This window comes from Schistocerca serialis, chromosome 11 (assembly GCF_023864345.2).
Source record: "Schistocerca serialis cubense isolate TAMUIC-IGC-003099 chromosome 11, iqSchSeri2.2, whole genome shotgun sequence".
In the NCBI taxonomy this organism is placed as follows: domain Eukaryota; kingdom Metazoa; phylum Arthropoda; class Insecta; order Orthoptera; family Acrididae; genus Schistocerca; species Schistocerca serialis.
Genome location: NC_064648.1, coordinates 83765921 through 83783859, shown reverse-complemented (window position 1 = coordinate 83783859; position 17939 = coordinate 83765921). Strand labels below are relative to the sequence as shown.

Below are 17939 nucleotides of genomic sequence, written 5' to 3'. Positions count from 1 at the left end.
TAAGCCCTGGAGACGATGTACTGAAGCACCGAAAGTGGTAGCCATATAATAAATAACATCGTAAGGACAGCTGTAGGTGTTCCATTTTATTATATAAGTGATTGGCCTAAATCTATAAAGCCTCCAATCAAAAGGACAGACATACAGAAAATAGGTTAATCTAGGTCGTCACCAAACCATGATACGTGTTCCATGTGATTCACTCAGCAAATAATTCACCAAGCATGTCTGATGAGAAATGCACGAAATGAAACCCAACACACTTAACTGCTGAACTATCACAAGCAATGTCGTATCTACTCAGACGTCGACGATCAGCTAAAGATGGCGGAAAAGCCATTACTCTAAAACTAGGAAACAATGATGTTGAATTTCATAATAACAGAGCTGTATCGTATTTGCCATTCATCATGTGTATTTTGTACGTATTTTAGATACATACAAAACACACATCAGTATTGAATAATGCTATGACTAAAGCGCATGTGCACACGAATCAAGAAAGGTGACGATATAGCAGTATTTCGGATGCGAAATGCAACAGTATCCATCAGCGAAATTGGCCAATATCAGCTGGGGCTTGCGTTAGTAGCAATGAGACAGAATGTCGTATTTTATTATTTAAAATCCATGATCGACATCAAACAGCTATTCATTTGGAAGCGGACCTTGAAAACGAAGACCACAAGTACTTCACTAACAGAAAATACACGTTAACTGCATTTCTCTCATTGTGCAGAGCCGGTATGTTTCGTAAGACGCTACTTTTCTCTGAATTGCCAACATAATGCACTTTTAATGCATCAGTGAACAAGTTACAAAGTCGCAAATTAGGTAATGCAGTTGCAGGACACTCCAATTTGCACTGAATCGACGCATTAGGTCGTCTCTAAGAATGTTGTTAATTGCAATTATTGTTAAACACCGTACACGTATGGATATCTTTGCATGAGATGGGGGCATGAGACAATGAAGTATATGTCACTTATTGTGAAGCTTGCCAAAAGTTAAATCATCCTAAAGTCAAGGCACTTTGTACTGGACACTGGGGTCTGGGTACTGGGGACTGAGGAATGGGTTCTGGGACTGAGGACTATGGCCTGGGCTCAGGGGACTGGAGACTGGAGATGGGACTGGGCACATAGTTGTTGGGCACTGGGGTTTGGAGCCTGGGGATTGGGCACTGGAGACTGAGGCTAGGCACTGGGGGATGGGGACTGGATACTGGTGACTGGATGCTGGGGACAGGGACTGGGGACTGCGCTGTGGGCACTGGGGGCTGGGCACCTTGCACAGGGGACTGGAGATGGGACTGGGCACATGGTTGTTGGGCACTGGGGTTTGGAGACAGGGGACTGTTTACTGGGGACTAGGGACTAGTCACTGTGAAAAGACTGGGGCTGGGTACTGGAGACTGAGGACAGGGGGATGGGAACACAGGCTGGGGACTGGGCAATAGGTACTGGGGGCTGGGCACTGGCTATAGGGAACTGGACACTGGGGACGGCACATGGGCAGTGGGGTTTCGAGGCTGGAGACTGGGGACTTGTGACTGGGTCTATGCACTGGGAGTTGGGGATTGGATACTTGGGCTGGGGGACTGGGGACAGGGGCTGGGGACTGGGCAGTGGGCATTGGGGACTGGGGACTGGGGACTGGGGACTGAGAACTGGGTTCTGGCAACTGGGGTCTGGGGTCTGGAGATTGGGAATGAGATTGGGCACTGGGGATTGAGCACTGGGGCCTGGGGACTGGCCCCCCACTGGGGCAGCAGTAGCAGGAGTCAGCGATTAACATTGGTGCAACATTGAAGCAAAGTGGCTTTCTTGCTTGTAAAAAATTATTGGCAGCATCACAATGGTTGTTGCCTGGTGCCAGGTGCTTCATTACCAGCCTTAAATTCATTAATCCTGGTTTCTTGTACACCTTCTTGACAGTTGTGATTTTAAACTACTGTCTGATATTGTTGAGAGCTGGTTTCTCAGGATGGTCCTGAATAAGGTTACGATTGTGGATGGGCCCGTAATCAGTTACTCTCAGTTTCACAACAAATATGAAAAATTTATTTAAAGAAATTAAAATTTTAAAACAATCTCTTTAAAAAACACAATTGACTGCATGACAGCTGAAGGCCTCATCACAGGAAAATAAGTTCCACAATTTTAGGGCCGAAGAACACCAACAATAACCTCAATCAACAAACGTCTGAGGGCCCAAATTTGATGTTAGAAGAACAATTCCAAATAGCAAATATTAAGATAAATACTTCGTTTTAAAACAAACAGTAACATGGCTGAAGTACTTATTATAAAAGAAGTGAAATTATTACTTGGTTGAAGACGACAGCCAATTTCCAATAATAATTGGCTGAAGGCCTGAATTAGAAGACAGGAAAACAATTCCAAATAGCACTTTTAAAATAAATCCATTGCTTTTAAAACAAGTTTGCTTAAAAAAAACTTACCGTCACATGGCTGAAGGCCTTATCACTAAAGAAATGAAATTATTGCTCGGCTGAAGGCCACACCAACAATAATTAGAAAATTACCTGTATCCTTAAAACAAAGATCATAATTGAAGGATTCAAGACAAGTGGTTCTCGGCAAGTGTTCCAAAGGTCGGTCTGGGAAGGTAACTCAAACATAAGGTAAGGTGAGACAGCCAGCCAAGAATTGTACTCATGTAATAGGATGGCAACTCAAACTAGGGCAGCTTAGGCGCTGACCGACTAACTAACCAATCCGCCTAACGTCCGATCATCGGTATAATGATGGAAAATTTTTGGGCAAGGGTGAAGAGACCCTCCCAAAAAAATATGCACATTACAGTACAAGAGGCAGTCGAACTACACGCCGTATCGGACAGCATCAACATGACGAGGAAAGGTACATTACTGGAGGTACAGTACGCTAATCTCCAGGGCAGGTAAATGGAGCGTTTGCGACCACAAGGCAGAACCTGCCACTAGTTGCACTTCAATAATAAGAATAATACTAAATTCAATGAGGAATAACAAATAGAGAAAGAGGGCTGCAATATTTCACTGCCTTGAAACACTTCACTTATTGCCTCCAGGCTCAGTGGCCCTGGGAGCAACAACCCGCCGACCACGGGCGGGGTCTCAGAATAGTTGAGGTTGCATAAGTAGTTAACTCTTCACTGAACTTAAACGTCCACGGTTCAGTGTGCAACGAAGTCGTCGCTCTTGCAGCTACCCCTCCTCGATCTGGCAGTGGCTTCACGCCGCCAGTTGCCCTGGCTTGCCCTCGTACTGCACGGACCTGCTCGCTGCTGACCCACAACCGGACTGATCTCCGTTCGCAACTCCCCATTCTAAATAACGCGACCTGGAAATACTAGCGGTCACTCCACACATAGTACCACAGTACTCATATCGATAAGCACTGCTGCTGCCACTCACGGGCAAACAATCCAGCAACTTATTGACGCCAGTAAATCGAATAAGAAACGAAATGGCATAACCACAATGACAAGATGCCAAGCAATAAACAGCATTAAGACGAGCTGCGCACAACTCTGACCAACAATATAGGCCAGAGATCTGTTCACAATTAAGCATGTATTTGCAGAATGTGCAGTCATGCATTGAGGCTGTAAACCTGTGATCAACTGGGCACTGTGGAAGCCTTGTGTTGAGTGCAAAAGGTAATTTCCTGTTACATACTTTAGTGCATTACTGGGTTCTGTTTTCTTCCTCATGTTGGTAGTGTATGGAGGCATTTACGGTTTGTTCAAACAGTGCTTTTCGCACCTACTTTTAAGTTCACTTATACTTGGCAATTGCCCATATTATCCAGTGTCCTGCGTTTTATGCAGCTTATGTTAGATAATTTCTTTTGTTGATTCCTTGCTTGTTAAACTTATCTTACATATTGGATTTGTTTACTGTTAATTTCTGCATATATCATACAGGATATGTATTCCTTTGCTACAGAATTATTGAGTAGGGTCTCACTGCACGCCTTAGGTAGTACTGTGATGGATGTCAAACAGAATTAATAATATGTTCTGTTACTGTGATACGTTTTTGTAGAAAAGCTGGGCAGCTGGGAAATTTAGATCTGTAGTAGCTTGCCTTTTGTTATTCTTCAAATAGTTTTATGTATTACCTTTTAGCTGATAATTTGACAATTCCAACTGTACCTCCACAGTCTGTCTGTAGTTTCAACAGCTTTTCCTACTATCGAATTCCAGTCACCAATGACTATTAAATTTTTGTCTCCCTTCACTAACTGAAGAATTTCTTTTATCACATGATACATTTCATCAATCTCTTCGTCATCTGCGGAGCTAGTTGGCATATAACCTTGTGCTACTGTGGCAGGCATAAGCTTCATGTCTATCTTGGCCACAATAATGCATTGACTATGCTGTTTGTAGTAGCTTACCCACACTCATACTTTTTATTCATTATTATACCTACTCCTGCATTACCCCTATTTGATTATTTATTTATAGCCCTCTATTCACCTGACCAGAAGTCTTGTTCCTCCTGTTACCGAACTTCACTAATTCCCACTATATCTAACTTTAACCTATACATTTTGCTTATAAAATTTTCAAACCTACCTGCCCAATTGAGAAATCTGATTTTCCAAAAAAAAAAAAAAATGGTTCAAATGGCTCTGAGCACTATGGGACTCAACTGCTGTGGTCATAAGTCCCCTAGAACTTAGAACTACTTAAACCTAACTAACCTAAGGACAGCACACAACACCCAGCCATCACGAGGCAGAGAAAATCCCTGACCCCGCCGGGAATCGAACCCGGGAACCCGGGCGTGGGAAGCGAGAACGCTACCGCACAACCACGAGATGCGGGCTTCTGATTTTCCACACTCCAATCCATAGAACGCCAGTTTTCTTTCTCCTGATAACAAAGTCCTCCTGAGTAGTTCCCGCCCAGAGATACGAATGTGGGACTATTTTACCTCCGGAATATTTTACCCAAGAGGCCGCCACCATCATTTAACCATACAGTTCAGGAAGCACACGTTTGTCTGGCCTCTCAGCAGATACCCCTCCACTGTGGTTGCACCTATGGTACGGCTGTCTATATAGCTAAGGCACGCAAGCCTCCCCACCAATGGCAAGGTCAATGATTCATGGGGGGGAGGGAGGGGCAAAACGATAGCAAATATGTTATTTGAAAGGAAGACGTATTCACTATGACTAGCTCTGACATGCCGCCCTGTTCCTGGTTGAGCGTTGTTATTTTGGACTACCTCAGATGTGTATACAATGAGTTGCAGCCTAAAAGTATCTGTTACCTGGAGATAATGTTTTCTGGAAAGGTATTCCAGATTTTAGTAAAATGGTTCAAATGGCTCTGAGCACTATGGGACTTAACATCTATGGTCATCAGTCCCCTAGAACTTAGAACTACTTAAACCTAACTAACCTAAGGACATCACACAACACCCAGCCATCACGAGGCAGAGAAAATCCCTGACCCCGCCGGGAATCGAACCCGGGAACCAGGGCGTGGGAAGCGAGAACGCTACCGCAGATGATTAATACCCTATGGGAACCATTCCCTTCATGAAAACATTCTGTATTAGCAATCATGGCAGAATAATACCGACTCAGCAGGCCGGAGTGGCCGTGCAGTTCTAGGTGCTACAGTCGCAGGTTCAAATCCAGCGTCCAGCATGGATGTGTATGATGTCTTTAGGTTAGTTAGGTTTAATTAGTTCTAAGTTCTAGGCGATTGATGACCTCAGAAGTTAAGTCGCATAGTGCTCAGAGCCATTTGAACCATTTTTAATACCAACTCGAATCATAAATTTTTTTTCTTAAGTAACTATTGACTTCAGGAGGATAACTCAGTAAAATACGATAATAGTTCGATCTGGTGCTTTTAGAATTATGCTAGACCTCAATTCAGAAAGACTTCCTGAGCAAGCAACATTAGAAAGAAAGTCAGGGAATAAGGTCTCTGCCAATCCTCGAGCTCTTTGTGTAAACAAATAGAAAATTCTTTAAGTGATATTATCAAAGATTTGCAGCTGTTTATATATGGAATTAATCTGATGCTGCAAGGATATTGCTATAATTGGATTTTGATGGACAACATTTACCAACTGTTGCTTGCTATAGGTCTGCCTGTAGCTCACACAAGTGTAGACAGATCTGTGTACGGACAAAGAACTGCCCAGTGACGCCGTTTTTCAGAATCGCCCCCGACGGCGCCAGCTCAGGAGGTTACGGGCACGGCGGCCGTGGACCTGGAGCCAGCAACAGAAACCAGGTAGGCACGTGAGAAGGCACTCGCCTGTGTTGCCCAGTTCTAGGTGTGTGTGTTATTCTGAAGCCTGCAGTGTATGACACTCAGTTTCCTTAGGTCCGTCTGTGCTGTAAAATACACTATCACTCATGGCCATTTTTTGATAGCTCATAATGCTTTACGTGACTTCTCATAATAGGCTCATCGAATCTCTAAACTTAAGTGTGTACATTATCAAATAAGCTAGCTAAGGAATGTCACATAAGAGCCGAGTTTCTGGTAGCTTCATAAATTGTTTCGACCCTACTTGCTGTTATGATTTCTATTAAATCAACAAAAGCGGAACGATGATAATGGAATGTAGTCTACTTACATCGGGTGATGCTGAGCGAAGTACAATAGAAATGAAACACTTTAAGTGGCAGATGAGTTTTCTTATCTGGGGAGCAAAATAACAGATAATGGTCGAAGTAGAGAGGATATAAAACGTAGACTGGCAATGGCAAGGGAAGCGTTTCTGAAGAAGAGAAATTTACTAAAATTGAGTATAGATTTAAGTTTCAGGAAGTCTTTTCTGAAAGTATTTGTGGGGAGTGTAGCAGTATATGAAAGTGAAACATGGACGATAAATAATTTAGACAAGCAGGGAATAGAAGCTTTCGAAATGTAGTGCTACAAAAGACTGCTAAAGATTAGATTCGCGTATCACGTAACTAATGAGCAGGTACTAAATAGAATTAGGGAGAAGGGGAATTTGCGGCACAACTTGACCAGAAGAAGGGATCTATTGTTAGGACATGTCATGAAGTATCAAGGGATCACCAATTTCGTACTGGACGGACGTGTGGAAGGTAAAAGTCGTATAAGAAGACCAAGAGATGAATACAATAAGCAGATTCAGAAGGATGTAGCTTGCAGCAGTTAGTTGGTGATGAAGAAGCTTGCACAGGATAGAGTAGCATGGAAGGAGCTGCATGCAACTGGACTAAAGACCGTAACAACAACTACTAGGCTCCAAGGTGAAGGGTATGGTTCACAATCAGAGCATGCATAGAAGGCCTGCATTAACGGAGATTCCTCCTACACATGTCCTGGAGGATGTACCTGCATACTACTGATTGTAACCTCGACCAAAGGCAACAGCTGAGACCTCACGACAACACATCAGCCACGAGCTCTTCCACAAGATGATGCCCATTTCCTTCACGTGTTCTTCCACTTTATATACAGCTGTTCCTCAGGTTATATTCCGAAACTTATTACACTAATGTCAATAACACAAACAGGGAGAGGCTTTCATGACACTGTACTTTCTTCTTGGAGGACCCCCCTTCAAATCTGTGTCCAACCAGTTGCGAGCAATTCTTTATCGACTTACTGAAGGCCATTCACTAAATTCCGTGGTGTTCCCAGCTAATGGGCCCTTTCTCTCCGATGAAAATAAAATGAGCGTATGGCATCATTGGCCGGGAGGTCCCTATGCAGGGAAGTTCGGCTGCCAAGTGAAAGTCCTATTTCGTTCACCCCACATTGGGCAACCAGAGCGCCGGTGACAAGGATAAAATGATGACGAGGACAAAACAACAGCCAGTTCCCAATCGGAGAAAAATGTCCAACCCAGCCAGGAAAGGAACCTGGGCCCACTTGCATGGGAGGCGAGCCCTTAACAGCGTCAATATTTAGTATTTTATTAATTTTCAGCAAGTGCGACTGTGTATATCGAAATAATCAGGTGCCACTTGCATAAAAGAAATTTAATTTCCTTAACTGCTTTCAGGCAGTTAGTGCCCTTCTTCAGAAGGTTAAAACATGGAGTAATTTGCAAGTATCAACAATGAGACAGACGCAGTATATTGATGTAGTCATGCGGTTCATACTGCCTGTACAAAAACGGCATCAGTAATACACTTGTATGGAGGAGTATGCTGCATGCATCTTATTGCTGACACTCGTAAATACTGCGACGGGTATAGCCTTCTGATGAAGTGCAATAAGTGTGTCAAAAAAAAAATCAAATATTCTTTATGCAACTGGTTGCTGATTATTTCTATGATGACAGTATTGATGAGACATGTAGATCCAGCTATCCTTTAATATGCACTGTATCAGAGTACAATAGCCCTTGCGAGTCCAGTGTCCAATAATTTTCAAAAATTTCCTTTATTTTTCAAATGTTCAAATATTTATGCAGTGAGTAATGAACTGCGTAACAATTGGAATTCTTGTTTTTGAAAGAGTAGTGCCTGCACAGAATGATCTGTTTCTCATTGTGTTGTACCTAGGCAGAAATGCATTTCCGTAATTGTATGCGAAAATCAATGTTGGAAAAAAACATATACTACCACAGCTGGCCCTTCAAAATACCCTATTATAGATTAGAACATAATAAGTGAGTGGAAAGGACAGATCGAGGTGAGTGTGATACTTTCCTTCAACATGCGTTGGAGCCAAGTAACATCAAAAAGCCTCATTACAAAAACTATCATGTTCACAAACTCTCATCCAATCAAGATTTAGGATAATATATAATTTTAAAAAATGAAATGGAAATACCGCCACAACTTTCTCAACTAAGAAAAAATGCAACTGCAATAATTTGGGAAGAGGCACTATAATGAAACAAATTTTAACATTGGCAACCAAACTTCCACATTTACAAAGACATAAGTTGAACAATATTACGTATGACTTGTCCCTTACCTGAGCTCTGGTTAAATATAGCAAACCAGCAATCGTAGAGCCACTGTGCTCATAAACTCATAAGAGTCTGCATCTCGTGGTCTAGTGGCTAGCGTTGCTATATCTGGATCACAGGGGTTCCACGTTCGATTCGCAGCTGAGTTCAGGATTTTCTCTGCCTGTGGACTGTGAGTCTGTGTTGTCCTCACCATTTCATCCTCATCATTATCACTGTTGACAGAAGTTAGATTGCACTGTGTAAAAATTGGACTGTGTCAAAATTGGGACTTTGTACAGGCGCTCATGACCTCGCAGTTGAGTGCCCCACGAACCAAATATCACCATCTTCGTCAAACTCTTAAGAGAACCAACTGCCCTTAGACTAGCGACACCCAACCGGTTTCTAGATCATAACTAGAGCCTCTCCAGATATTCAAGGCTAACCATCAATTCCTGCATGTGCCAAGAGGTACGCAAGGGCCCACAACCCACCCAGACTGCCTTAGCGCTGTAGATCACTCTATGGGAGCCACTACCACTGACGATACAAAGGCAGGAAAACAAGCATGTCTAGAGCGTGGGGACAGTGTACTGGGGCTGGGTGTGTTCCTACGACGGCCAGCACAGGTTGAAAATTGGTGAAACGGGCGGTGTGGGGAGGGGGGGAGGGAGGTGTCCCAGCCCCAGTGTTGCCGCTATGTGGGAGGCAGCTTCGTCCAGCAGGCGCTGCAACACCGCTCAGCACAACGACCGGTGGAGGATCGCTCTGGTGTTAAAAAGCATTGCAACATTGATGAATCTGAGTCAACATAGTCTCCCAGCCCAAACTGACAGCTATCGGGGTGATGATACAGCTGAAAGGACTTTTGCATTAGTATCCTATGACAGCTGCTGCTATCACATTTGGAATCATAAAAAGACCAATAATCCCCATACTCCTACATCTACATCATACCCGGAAAGCCACCTAATGGTGTGTGCTGGAGGGTACCACTATCTGATACCTCCAACCCAGTTCCACTCGCGAATGGAGCGTGGGAAGAACGTTTGTCGGCCAGCATCTGTATGGCTCTAATTTATCGAATTTCCTCCTCGTAGTCAGTACGTGAGATGTATGTGGGGGGAAGTAATACATTGCCCAACTCCTCCTGAAAAGTGCTGTCCCGAAATAGAAACAGTAAATCTCTCCGTGATGCACAACGCTTCTCTTGTAACGTCTCACAGTCGAGTTTGTTTAGCATCTCTGTAACGCTCTCTCGCCCCCTAAACCGTCGGCGCTCTTCATTGGATCTTGCCTATCTCCTCTGTCAATTCTACCTGACAGGGATCCCAGATATATGAAAAATACTCAAGAAAAGGGCGAACAAGCGCCTTATAAGCCACTTCTTTCGTGGAAGGCTTACATTTTCTTAAGATTCTCCCTGTGAATCTGAGTCTGGTATTTGCTTTCCCCACTACCTGTTTTATGCCGTCATTCCACTTATGGTCGCTGGGGTTAGTTACTCCTAGATATTTTACGGCAGAGGCTGTAAAATAAGATACACCAAAATTTAAAATAATCATGCAGTCACTATTTTGGCTTGACCATATACTCCCCAGTTACAAAAGGCGTGGAAGGAATGACATCAAATAATTATCTACACCTATTCACATATTGCGCAAGCCACCATGTGGTACGTGGTGGAGGGTACTCTGTACCACTACCAGTCGGGTTCTCTTCTGTTCCACTCGCAAACAAAGCGAGGGAGAAACGACTGTGTATGTGCCTCCGTATGAGCCCTGCTTTCTCTGTTCTTGTCTTCACGGTTCTTCGCGAAATGTGCGTTGGAAGCTAAAGGATAACTCTGCAGTCAGCATCAAATATCTGTTCTCTTAATTTTTCACGCTGGTGGTCCTCGGAAAGAACGTCGCGTTACCTCGCAGTGACTCCCATTTGCAACACTGTAAGACTTGTGTGTTGTTTGAGCCTTTGAGCCTACCAGTAAAAAATCTGGCAGACCGTTTTTGAATTGCTTCGGCGTCCTCTTTTAATCTGACCTGGTGTGGATCCCAAAAACGCGAACAGTATTCAACAGTGGGTCGCACTAGAGTCCTCCTTTACACATGAACCACATTCTCCTAGAATTCGCTAAATAAACTAAAGTCGACCATCCACCTTCCATACTACACTCTTTACATGCTCATTCGACTTCATATTGCTTTGCAACGTTACCCCTAGATATTTAATCGACGTAATCATGCCAAGCAGAATATTGCTAGTACTATATTCGAACATTATGGGTTTGGTTTTCCTACTCATCTACATTAACTTACGTGTTTTTACATTTAGAGCCAGCTGCTATTCATCACACCGACTAGAAATTTGGTCTACGTCATCCTGTCTCCTTCTACAGTCACTCAACGTCGGCGCCTTCCCGTACGCCACAGCATCATCGTCAGACAGCCGCAGACTGCTGCTTACCCTGTCTGCCAGATCTTTTATGTGCATAGAAAATAACGCTTCTCTGGGACACTCCTAACATTATCATCGCCCCAAGTCGTCGTCGGGGACAACGTACTGGGTTCTGTTACTTAAGAAGTCTTCAAGTGACTCACATACCTGGGAAACCATTTCGCATTCTTGTGCTTTCGTTAACAGTCGCCAGTGTGGCACCGTGTCAAATGCATCACTGAAATCTGTAACTATGGAATCCGCCCGTTTCCTGTCATCCATGCTTCACACGATCTCGTGTAAGTGAGGGTTGGCCGAGTTTCATAAGAGGGATGCATTCTAAAACCATGCTGAACTGTAGACAGAAGCTTTTCCCTCTCAAGGAAATTTATTATATTCCAGCTGAGAACATAGTCACGGAATCTTCAGCCAACTAATATTACAGTTAATGGTCTGCAATTTTCAGAGTCCGTTCTTTTACACTTACACTATGTGATGAAAAGTATCCAGACGCCTTGTTCAAAATGACTTACAAGTTCGTGGCGTCCGCCATCCGCAATGCTGGAAATCATTAAGGTGTTGGCCCATCCATAGCCTTGATGAAGCTTCCACTCTCGCGGGCATACGTTGAATCAAGTGCTAGAAGGTTTCTTGGAAAATGGCAGCCCATTCTTCACGGAGTGTTGCACTGAGGAGAGGTATCGATGTCGGTCGGCGAAGCCTGCCACGAATTCGGCGTTCCAAAACATGGCAAAGGTGTTCTAAAGGATTCAGGTCAGGACTCTGTGCAGGCCACTCCATTACAGGTGTGTTATTGTCGTGTAACCACTCCGCCACAGGCCGTGCATTGTGACCAGGTGCTCGGTCGTGTTGAAAGATGCAATCGCCACACACTGGCAAATCACGTTCGCCTGTCATTTGCCGGACCCTGCCATCGGATCGCCACATTATGTACCGTGATTCGTCACTCCACGCAACATTTTTCCACTGTTCAGTCGTGGAATGTTTACGCTGCTTACACCATGCGAGGCGTCGTTTAGCATTTACCGGCGTGATGTGAGGCTCGTGATATCCAAGTTCTGTCACCTGCCGCTTAACTGTCACAGTACTTGCAGTGGATCCTGCTGCAGTTTGGAATTTCTTTGTAATGGTCTGGATAGATATCTCCCTATTGCACATTACTACCCTCTGCAACTGTCGGAAGTCCCCGTCAGGGAACAGACGAGGTCGGCCTGTATGGTTTTGTGCTGTATGTGTCCCTTCACGTTTCCACTTTACTATCACTTCGAAACAGTGCACTTAGATATGTTTAGGAGTGTTTAAATCTCGCGTACAGACGTATGACACAAGTGACACCAAATCACCTGACTACATTCGTAATCCGTGAGGTCCGTGGAACGCCCAATTCTACTCTCTCACAGTGTCTAATGACTACTGATTTCGCTGATATGGCAGCACAATCCACCTAATATGAAAAACGTAAGTTTTTTCGGTTGTCCGGATACTTTTGATTACATAGTGTAGTTTACATTTCTCGAGAGTGTGAACAGAACTGGCAGTGGCTCCAACTCATATACAGAATATATGGCTTACTACTGGATAAATCTACATGAAGCATATGCTACAGATTCTCTCTTAACTACCCCATCCTACAAAACAACGGCCACAACTCCTGGACGTGGTGAAGTCAGTTTGAACAAAATTCTAGGAAAGTTTGGTACGTCTGTAAAGGAGACCACATGTAGGACACTGGTGCCATCTATTCTGGAGTACTGCTCGAGTGATTGTGATCCGAACCAGGTCGGATTAAAGAAAGACATCGAAGCAGTACAGAGGTGGGCTGCTAGGTTTGTTACTGGTAGTTGCAATGGTAGGGAGATGCTTGGGGAACTCAACTGGTTGTTCTTTTCGTGGAACACTATTGAGAAAATTTAGAGGTACAAATTGATGGAAGTAATTTACCATCCCAACACTGCTTGTACATTTTGAGCTCTGGGATAAGAATAAATAGCCTCTCTCCGACTCTGATTCACTGTAATATCTTGACCACAAACAATACGAACTATGAACGAGATTTCTGGCTGAGCAAAGTAGCTCTGGAAATTTTAACCAAAAACACAGTCCTACGCAGCAGCTGAAGCATCTGTGTGATGTGGCCTACTTGCTCTGAAACTTCTCACTAAGGATCACCAAATAATCAAGATAGTGATAGGCAGAGTGGGATTTAAGGTCAGAAAAATCTTATCCAATACACCTTGCAGCGCCCGCTACTGTAGACAACCCAGATCAGTGTTTATTAAAATCGAACAGTGAGTAAACCGTTGGAATTTGATAATAGGCTTCGTGTAGGTCAAAGGTAGTGACGACCTTTGCCCCTTGTAACTATGAGAAGCACGACTGAAAATAAGGAAGGGTTAAAGATTGAAGAACTACTTTCTCATTCAGGGCCTGATAGTAAACATCTGGTATCACCCTGCCATGTGGCTTAGGCACCATAAACATACGGGCGGGGGGGGGGGGGGGGGGGGCAGGGCAGTATGGGGATTTGGATTGCTTTCTAACATGCTTCCATAGCATCTCATCTGAAAGCGCCTTAGGTGGGGGCAGTCTGTTTGGGAATGCTTTGCGAGAATATTGCCTGTAAATTCAGTAATGTTCTTTGCTCCTCTAACCAAATCTAGTCTGTGAATAAGCACTTCCCTAAATCCTACACATAAACCCACAATCTGTTTATTCAGCTGGAGTGTTACAAGTCATAATCTGGAAAATCGGTGTTGACTGAACTGGTAAATTGTACTTGATACCCTGCCCTTCGATTCACCATATGCTTACAAAACTAAAGAATTTCTGGTCTGCAAACTCAGAATAAAACTTTCCTTGACTCCACTGAGAAACTAATCCAGATTTACGGATTGACAACCTTTGATAGCTGACACAGAGAAATTATATTCTATCTTAACTGTGAATTTCAACATAAAAACTCCAATACGGATCTTAACATTAATACTTCCCATAACCTGCATCTCCGTAGAATTGGCCAGCTTACAGGACTCCACCACATCCGAAAATCCTGGAAAATGCGGTGAGTTTACACCGTTCACAGGAAGTGGAAGCCCAAACTGCAGAAACATAGCTTTCAATACCTAGAGCCACAAGCAGGCTCATCTTTCATAGCCAAGGACTCAGATATTAGGCCTTCTGCATGATTCTTTCTTCTAGTTCGTCAACAATATTTTCCTTACAATATATATATATATATATATATATATATATATATATATATATATATATATATATATATATATATGATGCAACCTGGTTACTACATTTCCCATATAATCACTACATTCAATATATCCAGCATTTCTTTTAGGATATTTACATTTCAATGAATCAGCTCTTTCTGTGTTCCATATATACAGTTTTCTCGATATATTTGGTATTTCGTTAATGGTTTCTGTTCTGTTTACGCTGTATACAGGGGAAACAGGGAGAAGCACCAGCTGGTGAAGAAACATCGAAACAAGACATTGTGCTCTTCATGAATATTGGTGGGATATTCCTGCTCTACCCTCAGACCATACCCCTCACCACAATCCTCAGCTTAATGGATCTCATGCTTCAAACTGTCTATTTTCTTCTTGGACAGCCACTAGAACCCTTCAAAAGGTATACTTCATTACATGGACTGTTCATATGGATGATTGACAACCAGGTAAAGGTTGTAATTTATCACTTATTTATGGGTATTCACCCTAGCGTATCTTGCCATCAACTGGCAAATCCCAAGTGAATCCCACATTTTAAGAAGAGTAACATATCAGTATTGGTCAGCAGAACAATGTTGACAAACATCTTCCTTAACATTGTATCCCACGAAAGCCCAGGTGCCATCAAGTGGAAGGCAGTATCCAAAAAGCATGTGCTCATGTGTACATTCCAGAACTTCTTGAATATTTCAGTGAGCATGTGTACATCAGCATTCCACATCATCTGGCATATTCGTTTAAATCAGTGATGCCAAACTCCAGTCAAATATTAACCTTGTACTCATACTCCACATCCGTTATGATAATGTTTATTATTTCACTGGAGAATGCAGCTGAGTTGGCAATGTAGTTTCATTGATTCTCTCCATTGGTGATATCATGTATCAGTACTACATCATAGACATCATAGCAATTGAATTGCATGTTTCTGTCTGACTCCGATAGTGGTACCATGGAATCTGGTGGACCCAGCCATCGCGGCCACTGAGCTATGCGTTCAGCAGGTGTACTTCGAGCGCTCTTTGCGGCTGCAATACGGGATGGCTAGTGACAGTGGCTCAGCCTGCTCGCACTTCGGGCCTCTTCGTTACGGATGCCACTTCGATTTCGCCAAGTCACAGCTCCCACGCCATAGTTGTTGCTATTGTGTGAGCTGAACTCTATATCTTATTGCATCATTTGTAATAAGTCTTTGCATATTTGGCGAAATACAAGTGAAGTAAATCTTCTGTTTGCTGTGTTACTGGTTCCCTTATCACTTCTGCTGCCGTCCAGCTATCTTATGACAATGGCTGTCGCCTGCCCCTGTTGCCCACCTTCCCTTATCACTGTGTATGAAGGCATACCGAACACCATCGAAAACAAGTATTTATGTTGAAACCCACTCTTCTTCGTCACAAGGTGAAACTTCGATCATCTGGATGTGTGGCTCTGGTGATTTGCATATCCTCAAAACACATTGGCTCAGTATGTATCTAAAGAGACACATGCATTGAGTGAAGCGAATCCACGAAGCAAAGCATTATTCTGGGCATGATTCTCTTTGAAAATGAGATGTACTTTTCAACGGTGTTAGGAATGACATAGACCTTCTCAGTTTTCAACGAGAAGTCACCCGAATACTGTACCAGAAAGTGGATATCGTACCCAATGAAATGGTATAAAAAGATGGGTATTTGCCATGGCAGCTGGTAATTCCAAATGAATGTGTTGTGAGGTGTCCAATGAATGTCCCTGTTAGGTGACAATGGTCACGATGAGGAGATTCCTCATCTCTATCAAACAGCACCCCACAAATACAGCAATCAAATGCATTCTCAAACAATGGATCATTCTACTTTAAGTTGGTCATGTGGACATTGTCACTATGAGCATTATTAGCTTCCCACACAAGTTCTTAGAAGTCAGTCATCATCCATCTCTCGCAGGATTTTCCCCAACATAAATTTGAATTTGTTGAGACTAGAGTCATACATGCATGCAATGTATTATGCAGCTGCATATGGTACAAGCCATTCTATGTAGATGATATGGAAGGCAGGGGGATCACCTTCAGAATGTGTCACAGGAACTATGAGGCACTCGAGAACAGTGTACATAACTAAGGAACACCGCTTCTGGTGGTGGTCGTTCTTACATTTTAAGAACTTTTTCTCTTTGGCAGGTTTTCCACATGTACCAGTTCATGGATTGAGCAGTCAATGAAGTGTGTTTCGAGATACTCACCCTTGGTGAATGACTTGAGACATCTATTTCAGAAATGTCTTGTACCACAATGTTTGGACATGTGGGCAGAAACAAGTGTGGCATGTGTTTTATCCAAAATGCGCTCAGATATTAGAGACAGGTGTCTGAATCTGGAACACTTACCGGCTAACTTGAAGAAGTTGTGTGGTCCCCTTGCTTTACGCTTCACTTAATTGTTGTTCAAGGTCTGCTCATGGTCGTGTTCATTGGCTGGGTCATTATCTCCGAGGGTGCACAAATGAATCGTGTAATTGGAGTTCTGCATATCAAATTTTGAATGTCCTACAGATTTACAGAAAATGCTGTCGACACTACGACGACAGGGGACACTGGATGTTTTGTATGTATTCGAGTGACATTCATGACTAGGGTAATTCCTATTGCTGGCCATAAACGACAATGTTATGCAATATACATCCCCTTTGGCATTATTCCAGACATAAAATCACGCATGTTTTGCAGCGACATCTTTTGGAAGAGAGATGTAAATGGACCTCCAATACCTGGATCAAAAACATGTGAGTAAAAATTAAGGTGGAGTACATGGCTGTGTGCCTCACCAGACATTCTTTCCTGCATCTCAGGAAAAAGGCCGAACATAAAACTCTTAATAAAAGTTCTGAACTACTCTGCCACCGACCCACCCCATGATACCATGACAGTTCACCTCCATATTTTGACGACACTGCTCTCCTCAAAACCATTTCGTGTTTCAGGGAATGCGTCAGCTTACAGTACAGAACTGCCTTGCACTTAATGGCGGGATACTGTCGACGTATCCAGGGAGCTCCCTTTCCAAAACTACTTCACAAGCATTAAGGAAAGTGGCAGGATCTCGGTAGCTCACATTCAGATTGTCAGTCTGAGCAGATGAGATAATTTCGGAAATGCTCTAGTGACCACTGAGTAGTGCAGTACCGCAGAAGTTCTTACTCTCTAATCCTTAATAGCACAGATGTGAGTACTGCAGCTACTAGACACGACTCGGTATCACGGCGATCTCTGATTGTGATGCTTGCGAGATGGGCAAGATTGTTGAGAGCACTTTCAAGATAATGGCAAACAGG

At 43.3% G+C, this 17939-nt stretch overlaps 1 protein-coding gene across 3 annotated transcripts in view; it reads left to right on the top strand.

Annotated features, from left to right (window-relative positions):
- The window catches only part of LOC126426879 (poly [ADP-ribose] polymerase tankyrase-1-like), a 92236-nt gene that overhangs the window by 37407 nt on the left and 36890 nt on the right, over window positions 1–17939 (top strand). For all 3 annotated transcript variants that reach the window (XM_050088923.1, XM_050088922.1, XM_050088924.1), the window contains one exon: window positions 6195–6270. In XM_050088923.1, coding sequence (XP_049944880.1) covers window positions 6195–6270 — 76 coding nt within the window. The remainder of the gene's footprint in view (window positions 1–6194; window positions 6271–17939) is intronic.